Source organism: Aulostomus chinensis, chromosome 4 (assembly GCF_037954235.1).
Source record: "Aulostomus chinensis isolate RoL2024-O1b breed Wild chromosome 4, RoL_Achi_v1.0, whole genome shotgun sequence".
In the NCBI taxonomy this organism is placed as follows: domain Eukaryota; kingdom Metazoa; phylum Chordata; class Actinopteri; order Syngnathiformes; family Aulostomidae; genus Aulostomus; species Aulostomus chinensis.
Window position 1 is genome coordinate 12,227,686 of NC_141323.1, and position 15,917 is coordinate 12,243,602.

Genomic DNA, 15,917 nt, shown 5'->3' on the forward strand with positions numbered 1-15,917 from the left:
GCAGGTCTGACACGAGCTGGTCTGACACGAGCCGGTCTGAGAGGGAAGAACGAAGAAAAAGATCTGGCAACACATGAAAGTGCCCAGATCTTCCCCGGTGATGCTTCACCTGCAGCTTACATCAGCGTTTGCTTCGGCTCAGGGGCGCTTCATGGCCCCGCCCCTGTTTGCCCCTGTTCGCTATCAGGGTGTGCCCGCAAATGTGGTTGACAGCTGTGACTGGCAGCGCATTCCTCCATGCTGCTGGAGCCCAGTGTTTACTCTCCACGTACGTGTGGGTTGACATCAGTGTCATGGTGTCATAAGTGGAACAGTGGCTGTGGTTCCCTGATGCACTCACACACACTCACTTCTATAAAGGCACACACTCGGTGAATGTTAGCGCACTGCAGGTCTACGCACGTCTGATTCTGTGGGAACTACGTTATCTTTCGCAACCTAGCATTTAGCAATTCAACGAATGCTTTCTGCCCAGTTACAACAACGCGTTTCATCTAATCACGACGCCATGGATCACAAATTCCAGCCCTGTTTTTTATCCAACCTGTTTCCCACACTTTTGTTATCGTAGCCTGTTACGGACTTGTATTTCACTCCGTCACATTCACTAACTTTACCATCCTGACCAGGCCGTGACCAACCATGCAGTGTTTGCTTGACTGCCAGTGAATCCTGCTGGACTTGTCTGATGTGAGAGGATCTGGAACATCATGTTGTTTTGATTACAGACGACACTTCTACCAGCCTTACGTTCCCAGCAAAGTCAACAGCTGTCAGCTTTTCCCTCCATATAAAAAAGTGCTATGAAATGCAGATGAAAGCGGCGGCAGGTGTCCTCAGCCTTATAGTCAACGCCATGATGTTAAACAGAACGGTTCCATCCTGCAACGGATTCTTTGTAGATGTTATAGATTATGTCAAGCGAAGAAAATGTCCCGCCTCTCGCGCTCGTGGTGGTGTTTATGACCACAAACAACATCAACAGCTGGGAACGAAACAACAACAACAAAAAAACCAACAAAACAAAACAGGGAAAACAAAGGGATGAACTCAGAGTGCTCATGATGCCTCACGTCCATGGTGTCTCCAGGGGAGACATCCCGCGGTGATCTACACCGGATTTACGTCCATCGTGGTTTTACCTTCTGAGGCAGCTGGTTTTGCCAGATCTCAACATCACAAGATCACGTGAGAAACCATCTGGTCAGGTTTCAAGTTTTGCATTTGCACTCGGGCCCCTTCATTAAGGGCGGGACCGTCCTCATCGAAACTTCAATGGCGGCTCCTGAAGAGGTTAGCATGAATGCTGCCGTAGCGTGCGTTATATCAGAACTGGAGGGCAAAGAAAAGCACTGAAGGTTTTCCTCCACGAAGAGGATGTTTACGCTCTTCTGCCGCTTCTACCTCAGCGTGTTGATCCGATCGGTCCAAGCTAGTTTGTGACTGACAGGAGGTTCATCCAATCACCGGACGAGTAGCTCTGGAAAGCATCTGCCCTTTTCCCAAACTGTTTCTATGGCCGACTCCTAACTCACAAGGTGGCCTGTCTCTAATAAAAACGTTCAGGCAAACCCTGAATTGTTTTTTGTTTTTGTTTTTTGTTCTCTGCAACAACACACGCAGCTTTTTTTGCTTCCTCACATATCTGCCCTGTAGACTGTCCCGAACTAAAGTCTGTAGAAATGAATAGTTGCTCAGGGAGCTCCGAGTCAGTCTCAGTGCAGCGGGAGAAAGTTGGAATGAGAAACCAGGACATTTTGTGGCTGGTGGTGTGGTGGTGGTGTGGTGATGTACGCTGAGCTTCTCAACGGCGCTAAGCCTTGTCCAACACACTAGTACACAAACTACACGTGTACATGCACGCACACTCAACTCTAAAGGCATGAACGTGATAACAAATAGGCCCTCGTCTTTGATGAGCCTGCGACAGGAAAGAGGGCCTCGAGATCCAGGTTTGGCACCAAGAGCCACATATTGGTTTGATTTTCAGGGGTTTTACGGCATTGCTGGTTTGCTTTGTTGAGATGTGCTTTCAATACCACGTCCTCAAGTCGTGTGACTTTCTGTAGCCTTAAAGCACTTTTCCAAAACAGTTACAGGAGAAACTAACGCTCCACTTCTATCAAATATCCTGGCAAGTTTGTATGAAGTGGAACTTTGAATCGATGCGCTGGTGTTGGAAATTAAACAATCCTCTCCAGCCTAAATTACCAAATAAATCCTCTCATGTCTTGTTCTAATAGATCCAATTTGTTTTCATTCAGGGGAAACACGTGCCAAGAGCACCAATGAAGTTTTATGCAGCTGAGATTGTGTTTTTGAAAATTAAGCCTCATCCTCTCCATGGTAAGAAATGAGAAGCAAAATGGCCAAACAAAATACCGGCGAGACTCAACAGCATCATCCCATCAAGGCCAAGATTCCTGCTTCTTTTCCCTCTTAATCAAAACCAGGTGAAGTTGTGTTTGTTCATCATTCCTCAAGCGCAGGTTGGGTTACACGTGTCGAACCGGTTGGTCTGATAAGAGTCGCACTTATCGGGAGAAAGTTTGAGTGAGATCCATGGTGACATAACACACAGAGGCAGTGCGTGAAACCTGGTGCACTGGAGACAGAATCAGTCTGTTGGTGTGCATTCACTCATACAAGCACAACTGAGGCTGATTGTGCCTCATGCAATAAAACGGCAGACTGAACAAAGCGCTGCGGCTGCATCAGACAGGAAGTCTCAGGCCGTATCTCAAACAGTGACCTCCTGATTTTCGGCAAAATGTATGGAAGCCCTGGAGTGGGAAAATGTGACAACCCTTTTTTTGGCGACAGCACTGCCGCCATTTTGGACTGAATACATAAAAAGGAAAAAGGACAGCGTGAAAGACGAGGAAGTGGGGGGACAAAAGTCTTCCTCTACAAGTGACGGCTCGTTTATCTTACAAGGATTTCAGTCCAAAATGGCAGAAACAAGGTGCCAACTAGGACCCTACCAATATGGATTTTTTTGGGGCCGATGCCGATTTGGATATTAGGGACTAAAAAAAAGATTCCGATAACTGATATATTAGCCGATTAATTTTATTTTATTTTTTTTATTTTTTTTACATTTTTCATATAAAAATAAGACAAAATACCTGCTTTTGATGGCTTAAATATAGTTCCAAACGCTTGTTAGGAAGATTTAAATTAAAGGGCAACACCCACGATCACCTCGGTACACATAAAGAAGCCCCTCTGACTGTGTCGACATTCACAAAGTAACACATTTCTTGAAGTACAATTCATGGTCGGGCTGTTGTTGGGGGGCATTACCCTGCCCAGTGTGTACTGAAGAGGGCAGCAAGTGTGTATCTGTGGGTAGGTTACCGCTACATCATTCATGGTGCCGTGACTGACTGGGTTAACTAGCTTAGCAAGGTAGCTAATATTTAAGCTAGGTTATGCTAACTTTCTTTCACTTGCTAACTTATCAGGTCACGCTCGGCTGCTGATACCAGAGAAGCGTGACACACACAACGAGGTGCATCATGGGAAACTTATCACGTTGTTGTTTTTCACACAAATTAGTGATTATAAACTTACCATTGCCACAAGCTGCTCGGTTTAAGTACGCAAGCGTACCGTTCACTACCCCACTCTCACTCTGCTGTGGAGCGTGACATGAGAGTCGGAGCGCCCTCTGCTGGATGCACGAGGACATAATTTCTAAGAAAAACACCATATTAACAGCATTTTATTACCGAAAATTACGGATTAAAATCGGCATCAATTGGCCAACGTTTCCCCAGTTACTGATTATGCTCTCACGGCGCAAACATTTCACTTCTTGCTAAGTTATTGGTTTTCAGCAAAAAAAAAAAAAAAAAAAAGGTGAAATTAATAGAGGGCTGCACGGTGGTGCAGTGGTCAGCACTGTGGCCTCACAGCAAGAAGGTTCCGGGTTCGAGTCCCGGCTCGGGCGCAGGATCTTTCTGTGTGGAGTCTGCATGTTCTCCCTGTTCCTGTGTGGGTTCTCTCTGGTACTCCAGCTTCCTCCCACAGTCCAAAGACATCAAGAGGGGACGAGGCTGATTGATACTCTAAACTGACTGTAGGTGTGACTGTGAGTGTGAATGGTTGTCTGTCTCTGTATGTTGGCCCTGCGATGGACTGGCGACCTGTCCAGGGTGAACCCCGCCTCTCGCCCGTTGACGCTGGGATAGGCTTCAGCCCCCCCGCGACCCTTAATGTGTAGGAATAAGCGGAAGATGACGATGGATGGAAATTAATAGTTATTATTAAGATTAATGAGCTATTTATGATCAAATGTTTTACATTTATCAGATTAAATGAACTAAGAATCAGGCTGAAATTGAAAAAGAATGTCTTTTCAACCCTTTTTCAGATGCTTAGTCACGTTGTTGATCTATTTCATTGCAAACGCCAAGAAGAATTTTCTTTTCTCAAACTTGTTCTTAGACCAATATCAACCCACAAGTTTCCACCCGTCAATCATCTTCAACCGTTAGTGGCACAGACTTCAGGTCAGAGCGTTGGCAGAGCTGATGCTAAACGGAAAGTATGATGTCACACAAGCTAGTCTGATTGAATGCGCTGGCGTGCGTGACCACCAGATCAAAATAGACCACATAAACATTTGACCTGAAATCTTCAATCTGCCTGATTTCAATCAGTGTGCGTGTAAAACCCTGCTGGGAAAAGAAAAAAAAAAAAGCATTTCCCAGGTTCCTCCTCTCGACTCACTTGCTGCAAAGACTTTTTTTTAAACGTTTATTTGTGGGCAGCAACGGCACAGCCGCACAAATAACCATTAATTCACTTATTGTATCACATCAGATAGACAACAGCTCGCCGGAGTTTGATAAGTTTAAGCTGAGTGCGCTCAGGCGACCGAGAGACAAACAGTACACGCATTCAAGATGGTTCCAATTTAGATATCGACGATAGCAATTCACGCGCTAATCCAAGTTCCATAATCTGATCATCATGAGCACATACCGACAGATCAGATACACTGCAGCCCTCCCTGGAAATATAAATAGAATTCTACAAAGAGTGCGCTCTAAAACTGCTCTGCATGAAAAAGTACGCTGGCATACTGGAACTCTATTTTTTTGCTATCAGCAGGATATGTCAACCGCCTTCGGTACCACCAAACTGCTTAAAAACCTCCTAAATGACACTTCTTCTAATAGTCTTTTAATAAGATCTTTTAATGAGTGCTGCGTAGTTTAATGCAGCTTTTTTTTCTTCTTTTTTCTTTTTTAAATTCGGCCACGGTGAATGCCTCTCCCACACGTGTATCAGCACTTCATGAATACAAACACACAACTTCCCAAATGCCCAATCATGCAGATTGGCCTGATTTAGGCTGACTCACAAATTCCCCTCAGTCGTCAGCAAACACGCAGGAATGTCCGACAAATAGGTTACACACACTACAAACACACACACACACATTATACCTCTCCTTTAATAAACCGGTTTCTTACTAACTCACCCTCCTGCTGTGTGTGTTTGTGCTTTTGCTGTCACAGTAGGAAGACGCCTTGCAGTGAAGTACAAAACGTTCCACAACGACCCCCCCATCCCACACACACACACACACACACACACACACACACCACAGGGAAGGACTTGTTACTTCAAAATGGCAGACGCAGGAAAGAGATTATCGCTCATCTCTTGCATGCGTGCCTCCTTAAAAAAAAAAAAAAAAAAAAACGGGTTCTGGATTAACATTCCAAAAGTAAATCTCTACATGACAGGAATTTGTGTTGATGTGAATGTTGGTAACGAGGAGGAAGGGAATGAGGTCATCAGCTCCTGTATTAATAAACCTGTCGTTGGATTTAAATCATAAGGTGTAAAAGTCTGGCTTAGAGATGTTTTGACTTGAATTTTTGGGACAAAAGAGGGGCCTGAGTCCAGGGCCGGACGAGGACAAGGCGACTCACTCTGACATCGTTTCATGCCTGCAGAGAAAGCAGTCAAAGTGAATTTGGTTAAATATTTACATGGGGGTTGTTGCAAGCCAGCTTGTTGGCGGGCCTCAATATGTCTGACAGCTGCAGATACCACAAGATCAGGCTTCTCTCTCCTATTTTTTTTTTTTTTTCAAAGTTGGCATCTATACAGTGGTTTACTGACACCTTGTGCGTTTTACCTGAATATGTACAGACCCAGGAGTGTAAGATTAGCCTGCAATCATTCCACTCCAGCGGCGGTGCAGAGGTGAGCACGCAAATATGGAGGCCAGATGCTCGCCTTCACCCACAGCTGCGTTGAAGCGAGCGCCCATGCTGAAGCTGACGATATTACCCTCAGTTGACCAGACATTTGGGATAAATAAGCCTCTGCTCGGCGCAGATCTGAGAGACTGCTGAACTGTATTAAAAGAGGAAAGTGGAGAGAGAGAGCGTCTGCCTGCAGGGACACATGCAGGCTCCCTCTCACAACATGCTAGCACGTCTGCAGGTTGGGCACGGCTGTCCAGTGCTGATCTACTGTCGGCTCCACAAAGTTCCTTAACCCTCATGACTACAGTGCAGTGACGTGGATTCGGGACTTTGGAAATTTGTGCGTGAATAACGGCAAAACTACGGAAGGAGAGAAACTGACTGAAGAGTGTAAAATCAGCTCCCAAAACCAAAGTTAGCACTGTTGAGCGTCTGATTCTCTCCTCCCTCCTCCCTCATGGGTTAAACGCCAGAAACGAGGCCAGTGCGTCACACCAGCTTAAGACAGTTTAACATATTGTTCTACTGCATGAAATAGGTCAGTAAATGACAAACTGGAGACTTCTCAAGCGTTTATCGTCTTAAAAAAACCATCAGCGGTGAAACGGGACTAGAGAGCGTCACACCATTGTTGCTCCCGCTCCTCCGTGCTGTTATCCCTTCACGGAGCGACGTTAGCTTTCGACTTCTAAAGGTTGCTTTTACGCGTCACATACTTAAGGAAGAGGTGTACAATGGTCTTTGGAAACGCCAGCAACAACTGGAAGTGATGGTGCCGCCACATAAACCATTACAATGAAGAGGCCACGCTAGCATGTACAATCACAGGCTATTAGCATGCCTTGGAGCAAGCAATGACTGTGGAACTTTGGAAATATATACCTGTGGTACCTGCATATCAGTACCAGTACCCAAAACAGTTCGACGACTTACTTTGACAAAAATACTGCAATAATCAGTCCTCTCATTTATTTGCAATATTCCCACCATTAAATAGCTACAGTTTTATAACTTATTTGTCTTTACGGGGTCATCATGAGGAAGCGGTTCAAACATTTCACAGTGCAGGTTTGTCTAAATGATCTGTATCTGCAGGCTAGTAAAACAGGCAAAAATCGGATCGAATCTCAACTCTCTTGACAAAAGACTTCATAAACAAGGCCAGCTTTTCCAGGTCTGCTGCTCCAGAACCACTCTGAAGTGTGCTGAGGTTTCATATCCAGGCCTGGACCGCAGTACTTCCTTCACACGGCCTCTAACCCAGTGATTTGATACCATTTGACAGCATACTGGGCGCTTACTTAGTCAGGGGTCACTTTAACGGTAACTAGCTTTTACGTAACATTCCTACAAACTGAACCAAACCGCGTGCCACGGCCCATTACCAGGGCGCTGCCTGTTTTATGAGGTGCCGAGAGACCCCTCGGTGCCAGTATGGAGAAGGTCCAACTGGTAACGATTTCGCAGCATAAGCAGACGTGTAAGAACCCCCCCTCCCCTCTTTGGAATTCCCCAAACTGTCACAGGACGGCTCTACAGAGACATTTTTATTAGTCCCCCGCCGTTTGAAACCTTTGTAGAGACAGTGGCTCTTGTAAACAGTCCAGGGTTCACTCCAGTAAGTCAACAAAGTGAAAACTGGTGCGTCTTGGGAAGCTTGGTTTTGAGAAACATGTGTTTTAATTGGCATTCCTGTTGTTCGACCAGGAAAAAGGAAAGTAAGAAACAAAACACAGAGGCCAAATAGCTTCTTGCTTACGAAAGTCATGATAAAATCTCTGTGGTATTTACTGTGATGATGTGACCTTGTTTGGAGAAGCTTTTACCAGCAAGTGAATGCGCGCGCACACACACACACACACACACACACACACACACACACACACACACCCTGTGCTAATTGACAGGCTTGCTTTCTTTGGCACAGCTGCGAACTGAGAGCCTAAATTATGTTTGATGACAAGAAAAAAAAAAAATCTCCGCGTGTGAGTCACATCATCGTGATATGGCATCTGCTCACACCGGTAACGGCAGTTTCACGTCGCACGAGGCGCAGTGACGCGCGGTTAAGACCAGTTTTTAAGGCGGTTGTCGCTCTAAACGCCACTTTGAATGTAGACCTCAGAAGTTAGATGAGGTGGGTCAGAGGGCTTATTTGTTTTCGACCATGCTGACATATCTCACCTACAGGGGAATGAAAAATATAAAACTGAACAACAACACGAGGGAACTACAGAACAAATGGTAGAGCCAAGGTGGGCTCAATAAGTAATAATGTAAACAGTAGTGATGCTACTGATCTCTTCTCCGCACCCTGCTAAGCTGCCAGAGTCCATGTTCCACCTCCTCTGTAACTCTGCTGGCGAGAAGCTTCACCAGGTGGACGCGGCACATCAGGGGGATCACGCCGTTACCCCCAGAACGGCGCCCAGACGGCCAACGCAGCGCCCAGGACTGACCCTAACCCAGCTTCAAGTATGTACGAATGCCCAACCAACCCAGAGGCAAAGCAGCAAACCGATCCGGCTCAGGGTGACGTAAGAGACCCCCGCACTACCTGGCTGGCCAGATTATTCATCTCTAATGAGCTATTTTTTAATGAACTTGACAAAAGTGACCACTTTATTTTTAAATTTTAACCTCTTCAAGCTGCCCTGCAGGTGAGCGTTTCTCTTGCGTCCGTCAGCTGTGGACACGACAAACGCGCGTCAAGAGCTTCCCTGAAACGAATCCAAGTGTTTTCTGCCTAAACCAAGCTGCACTGTCACCTCGCTACTGGCAAGTCATAAAACAATCATTAGTCAGCGGCGGTGGATGTTTTCATAAGCCACCGGCACAAGTGACAGTGTCACATGTCGCTGGTGCAATAAAACAACACGCCAAGTAAATAATTGGCTGTTTGCATGCTAGTTTTAGCACGCTCCGTTAACAGGAGCCATGACAGGCTATTTATAAGCCAGCCAGCTTCTTTAACAAACAGCAAACCTCTCAATTTTCCTACGGCTACTTATAAAGCATCTCCGTTGTATTTCACTGTTGCTTAACCTTCTACTGATGGTAAAAAGTCGATCCAAACTCCGACAGATGTTGGAGTAACAGACAGAAGTACATATGTTGGTGATTTACTGTACATCCAAATACGGCTGCCAGAAGAGCAGCGGCAGCGGTGGAAGCTTCTCATGGAACACAGGTCATTTTTCTTGAATCTACAGCTGCTTTCGTTTGGACGGGCAACAGAAACACACACATTAGTGTCCGTTTCACCGAGCCAGTGTGAAACCCATGCGTGGTCTAAGGCTGCTCTCGGGTCAGAGCTGAGTTTGTCCGCACTCTGCTCCCAGCACGGCCCCCCTCTCAAAACATACAAGTTCACCCTCCGCCGAACTCCAACTTCAGCAGAGAATAAAACAGGGCAGCAACATTTCCGAGGCCTCGGATTTGACGTTTGCCAGCGAGCACCGATGGACGAACGTTTGCTTTTTAACAACCTCAAAAGTTGCATCAAGCCTCACCTGATATGACGTCGATTCGGAGAACTTTTGGTCGACAAGGATTCAGAATTTTCAGAGTAACAACTGGCCCTTTGTTTATTAGATTCTGAACTCCTGGTGTAGAGGGAAACTACTGGTTTGTGATTGACCGAGTCGTACAATTTAAGCAAAGTCTGCGAGTTTAGCTGCCAGGTTGAGTTTGTAATGATTGACCCGCTAAAAGGGGAAACATTCCAGCAGCCACGCGGCGTGTTAGTACGCCACTGGGTTCATAAAGGAATGGGTTAAACAAGGACCCCCCTTGTCGGCCATGTCCTCCTGTCACCACAGTGTAAACCGGCTGAGCTCACAGTATTGCAGGCTAAACCTAATGACCCCTTCAGTGAAACTGCAGACAAACGGCTGAGAGGGAGCTCGCGGCTGCACACGCCCAGCAGCAGCCTCTGTGGGGCAGATCCACATGAAACGGAGTTCACACTCCCCGACTTCAGCGTCTGACCGCAGCTTCATAACTCACCAAGGTCATAAAATACGCCACGATGAGCAAAATGAATCACCGTCAAGACCCCCCGGGGCGGCGTGACGAACACCGAACGTGCTTGCATCACAGCCTTTCAGACGAGAGAAGATGCTCAACCGCTCTTCGCACACGCTCTGGCTTCCACATTCCTCTGTTGCACAAGCACACAGCCGACAGGTCGAAGGGCAGCGTCAACAACAATGCGCTCTAGTCTGAAGCGGCGAGCAAGGCAAGAGAAAGCAGACACCTTCCTGGCACGCAAGGTGCGCTATTGATTGATGCCGCGCTGACGTGTGGTTTCTGCGGGAGAGCGGCGAGCTTTTATCATGGCGTTACAGCTTCAACTGGGAGAATATTGGGTTCCCCAGATGCTCCCAAACTCAGCTCAGCAGCTATTATGCTGCGGGGGGAGAGGGGAGATCATCCCAGCGTCTCCATTCACACCTGTCCACTTCTATTCACGCCACAAACACAGCCTTCATTTGCATAGCTGGAGCCTCTTTGTACGCAGGGCTGGAAATTAACTTTTTTGTCAACCTGACACTGGTGGCCTCCAGAGTCTAGCGGGAGGCCTCAGGTGACGTCAGGTCATCTCAGAACAGGTAATCCTCAGACAGCCGGGCGGCTGCACAGGCGCTGAGGTAAGCTGCAGTAGCTAAAGTGAAACTAAGAATCCCTGAGGGTGCCTTGCCTGTGGGATCCGCTTCAAAACAGAGCGGGTTCCTCCTCGGACCGCGCCACACCTTCCCGACAAGTTTCATGAAAATCAGGCCAGCGGTTTTAGTGTTGACTAAAGCAGACAAACAGAACTAACAAACAGGAAGTAAAAATAATCTCCTCTTCCTTTAGTTCAGGAACACTGCACTTTGAACAGAGCAAGTGCTTGTTTTTGAACCGGCCCACGTTCTCAGAGGTCTGACCTGGAGGGGGGGGGGGTCACACGCAGAGCTGCAACAATTCTTTAAATCATCAATTAATCTTGTCAGACTGTTTCCCCCCCCCCCCCCCAAACATCAAACGTTGCCGGTTCCACACAATTAAATATCAGGTTTGCTGCTCTTTTTGTAAAGGAGTCTTTTTGGACTGTTGCCTGGACAAAATGAGCAGCGCGTGACTTTGAGCTCAGAGGAACGGTGACCAGTGTTTCTCCAAATATTCCTGACATTTAATAAACAACTCATTGCATTAGCGGGAGAATAAATCAGAACACCAATCAATGACGCTCGTGAATGGGCAGTGGATCTGTTCCCCCGTGACGAGAGGAAGGCCTTTGAGAGATTTCAGTGATTTGAATGTTTGTCTGAAGCCCTGCCGTGACGTCAAATAACCATTAAACCACATTTGTTTTGTCAGAATTGCATCTTCCAGTTTTCCCAAAATCTACTCGGTTGACCCGCACTCGACATGTGAGCCTAAACGTTCATTCTGGACGCTGAACAGGCACTCAAACACACTCAAACTCCATCTCCGGGATAAGGAGCTGAAGACTTGAAGTTTTAAAGCCTGCTTCAGTTTTTGCCGTTTCAACATCTCGTTGAATCTACAGTGGCTGCTAACCAACTCTTCACATCCCTCCCAGCTCTCAGGTAGCTCTCTTCGCCCACTTGACTCCATAATCAGTCGCCTATGGGCACCGCCGACTACATCTGGCCCAGTCGGCGGCACTGAAACGCAGCATTAACGCCCGGCGTGTGGCTGGCTCTCCAGCAGCTCCGCTCGCCGCTGCTAAGCACCTAATGACAGGATGTGGAGCGCCGACCGTCCGAACGCTCGACCTCCGAGCTGAGCTGCCCCGAGTTCACCGAGCTCTGGGAGGCTATCAAACATGGAACCAAGATACAGGACTGGGGCTGGAGGAGGGGCACCACCATCTTAGCGCGCGCGCACGTGTGTGTGTGTGTGTGTGTGTGTGTGTGTGTGTGCCCCCAGCTCCTACCGTGTTTTCTCTTGCCTGGCTTCAAATCAGAGTTCCTGCATGTGTCTGAACCACAGGAGTTAGGCAAGTGTGTCACATGATTTCAATTTAATAACAATGAAGGGCCCGACACTGCCAACATCCCCCCCCCCCCCAACATCTGCAGGCTGCTTTCATTCCTCTCAGAACAGAGGGACGATTAAACCAGACACATGTATGGCAGGAATTTAGAGACTTTTGGAAAACAGGCGCTATTCTTGGAGATGAATTATTTATGGCTCTACAACACAAGCTGAATCCAAGGAATAACATGTTGGGATGAGAACACCCCACCCCCCACCCCCCAACATGGTCCCAAGATGATACAAGAAGCAAAAGATACAGAAATGTCCGCCCAAAAAAACAACAAAAACAACCACAAAAAAGTAACCTGACGTCAAACAGAAGAATAAAGGACGGGAGGTTTTCACCGATAATCCGACACCAACTCTGACCTCAACACCAAAGCTGCTTTTCCACCACATGGCACCGTCTCAGCTCCACTCCACTTGTCTTTTCCTGGTACCGGACACAAGTCGAGTCAGGCCAGTACCATGTGGTGAAAGGCAGGGCAACAACCGGTGTGAGAGAACTACACTTCCCAGACACGCCAACACCAGCTTCCTGAAAGGCTTTGTTTCTTTTCTACGGCAAAGGCGCTAAAATTGTGCCAATTTTCTATGTTTTATCCAATCCACCTTGAAGCAGGTTAATCCCCTCCAGGATAAACTACCTCATCCATGAGGCGGGAGCACAAATGAACAACGTATTACGAGAAAAGCACCAAAAAAAAAGAAAAAAAAAGGATGATGTGGATTATAATGAATGCATTTGTTAAAATATGCAGAAGACGAAGTGGGACTTGTCGCCGCCTGCACGCTGCTACGGAGCTGCTAAACAGGTTTGTGTTGTTTTGTGCATAATGGCATTAAATCAGCGACCTGGCTAGCAGACACAGGCACCGTCTGGTATTCAATTCAAACACAAAAGTAAGAGGAACTCAAAGAAAAAAAAAAAAACCTCAATATTCTTTGGAACCCTGTTTCCTGCTGTGATGCATTAAGTCGTTGAAAACCGTCCTGACTCCTGAATAAACTGCACGGTGACGCTGACGAGACGCTGACACGTGACGACAACTGTCTACAAGTAATTCCAGAGCTCGGCCACCAATTTTTACAACCGCCAGTCCTCAAACTGTGGATATCAGCCAGTTCTGATGTTTCTTCAGTTTTATTTCTTAGACCTTGTAATAGATGAATATACTGAGAATTATTCCATTTATCGAGCACAAAAAAAGTTCAAAAAAACAAAACAAAACACAAGATCCACTGGTTTCATCCTCCAAAAAACGTAAACATTTGCTGCTTCTCTGGAACTTCGTGCATTTCAAAGTGTAAACCTGAGCAGAAACTGAATAGACTGAAGTTTGCCGCAACACTGAATGGATCTGATTTGATAAATCTGGGGACGCTGGAGCGTAGAGTTTGTTTCAAGCAGCCTCTTTTTTGACTTTGAGTGTTTATACTCATAAAATATGGAGGTCTTCACATTTAATGAGTGCCTATCAAGGGGCCCAAATGGTTGCTTTACCTTCACAAAAAAGTTTTGCCAACTTCCTCCATCACATCTTGGTCCTCTAGGTATTATCCCCCCCCCCCCCCCCCCCGACTACCTCAACATCATGTACTCTGTAGTACCAGACACAGGGCTGCTCTCCCCTGAGGTAACCCGGACCACTCACCTCATTGGAGGGTATGCTGACGACACCTGTTGATCTCCTCTTTTCCCTCAGTTTCCTCTTCTCGATCTGCCCTTTCCCCTTCCTGGCACTGGGACCAGTGCTCTTCTTCTCCTTGCTCTTACTGGGTGAGGGGCTCTCCTTGTCACTGTCATTGCAAGCCATGGGGCTGGAGTCCGGGGAAACCTTGTCCGTCTGAGGGGGGACCTTCTTCAGGTTGCCCGCCGGAGCAGCAGCGGCAGCGGCAGCAGCAGCAGCAGCAGCAGCAGGGTGGGCTGAGGAGTTCGTTTCCTCCTCGGGGTTCTTTAGAGCGCTGCCGGAGGCGGACCGAGCCACCGCGTAGGAAGAGGGGAGGTAGTTCCCTGCGGACGCGCTTCGCTCCGGAGTGTTGTGGAGCTCGGTTCCCGGTGGAGCCGCGGCGTGGTGGCGGCTGTTGCTGGTGCTGTTCCCCGCACCGAGGGGAGCGCCACTCGCCGCGGCAATGTCCCCCAGCATTTTAGCTCTCATCTTCTCACGTTTGGCCTTCCACTCCTCCAGAAAGTCCGTGGTGGCGTTGGACTTAAATCCTCCCGTTGCCATGATGGATGCAAAGAAGTTCCCTCCTCGCGCGCCCAAGACGGTGAAAATGGGAACAGTTTTGAAACTTTTTTGTTTTGTTTTGTTTTGTTTTGTTGTCGCTGTTTTTGTTTTTAGCTCCGGTCCGAGGTGGCCCGCATTCCTGGAGTGACTGACCCGGGTGCTGTCGACAGGTAGAAGGCGAATGAAGTCACCACAAACAGAACTTTAAACACATGACGCGGCTAACTGGCGCTAATCAGTCATAATTAAACAAAACTAGCTTAAAAGTTGGCGGCGCGTTTGATCTCGGCAGCAACAGCAACGGGGAAAGTGAGTCGAAGCGGTGTGAAAACGGGTAAAACCGGGATGAACCCGGGCAGGAACTCACCTGTGGGGAGCTGTCTGAGTCGGTCCGACCAGGTGTGCCCGCAGTCTGCTCGGATGAATGGCGCTGTTCTGGAGCGCTGGGGGAGCCGCTGCGCTCGCTCTGCCCTCTGGGACACCGGGGCCGAACCCGACAACACACGAACGCTTCCGATTCCACCCGAAACAAAAGATGGACGCAAAGTGAACCGTAACAGCTCCACGGGGAATACAGCAGTTGTGGTGAGGTGATTTATGGGCTCTTGAATATATACTCGGCAGTAGAAGGTACTTATTTCACATATTAGATGGGAAAAAAACTACAGCAATCTGTGGTTATTTGATAATACTTCATATATCCTTTTCACAAAAGTCCTTTATAAAGCAAAATTTTAACATTTCCGCAATGGAAAGTATCTTTGTAGACTTTTTAAGAGCCTGCAGTTGAAGAATCGCTCACTTCATGCACTTTAGATAACCGCGCAGTAATAATACGCACTGAGTATTTAAAGTGTTTATATTTTTACATGTGCATTTATTCCGAACAGGTTCTGTTTGTTTTTTTTTACCTCTCACTACTACTTTGTATGTACTACAGCTTCACTCAGCTTTGTCCAACAAAACGAGGTCAATTCAACGGGAGCCGATACCGATATCGGGAAGTATAACAATTCTGATATCGGAGTATCGTCATCTGAAATCTATGTGTGTTGTATTTTAGCAGTAATAACTCAAATGTAGTTATCAAACAGGATTAATAATCCAAAACGATGCGCTGAACAGTAACAAGTCAGGTGCTATCATAACTACAGCCTGCGTTTTAGGGGATGATACTGGTACCGATGTGGGGGGGGGGGGGGGGGGCGATGAGTATCTGTTTCTGAGTTATGTTCTGTTTAGCTTATATCACACAACATCTACAGTATCCCACTATCGGCCACACTGATATATCGCTGGATTAACTGGGTTTCTGGATTTTTATGCGGGGCGGCACGGTGGTGCAGGGGCCAGCGCTTTCGCCTCACAGCTTCAAGGTTCGAGGTTCAAACCCCGGCTGGAG

The 15,917-nt window shown here is 47.2% G+C and overlaps 1 protein-coding gene across 1 annotated transcript in view; it reads right to left on the reverse strand.

The window, feature by feature from the left end:
• The window catches only part of pawr (PRKC, apoptosis, WT1, regulator), a 58,669-nt gene extending 43,649 nt beyond the window's left edge, over positions 1 to 15,020 (reverse strand). Inside the window, exons 1-2 of the mRNA XM_086201837.1 lie at positions 14,883 to 15,020; positions 13,940 to 14,675 (exon numbers count right to left, since the gene is read on the reverse strand). Of these exons, the coding sequence (XP_086057963.1) occupies positions 13,940 to 14,515 (576 nt within the window). The 5' untranslated portion in view covers positions 14,516 to 14,675; positions 14,883 to 15,020. The remainder of the gene's footprint in view (positions 1 to 13,939; positions 14,676 to 14,882) is intronic.
• Positions 15,021 to 15,917: the final 897 nt, after the last annotated feature.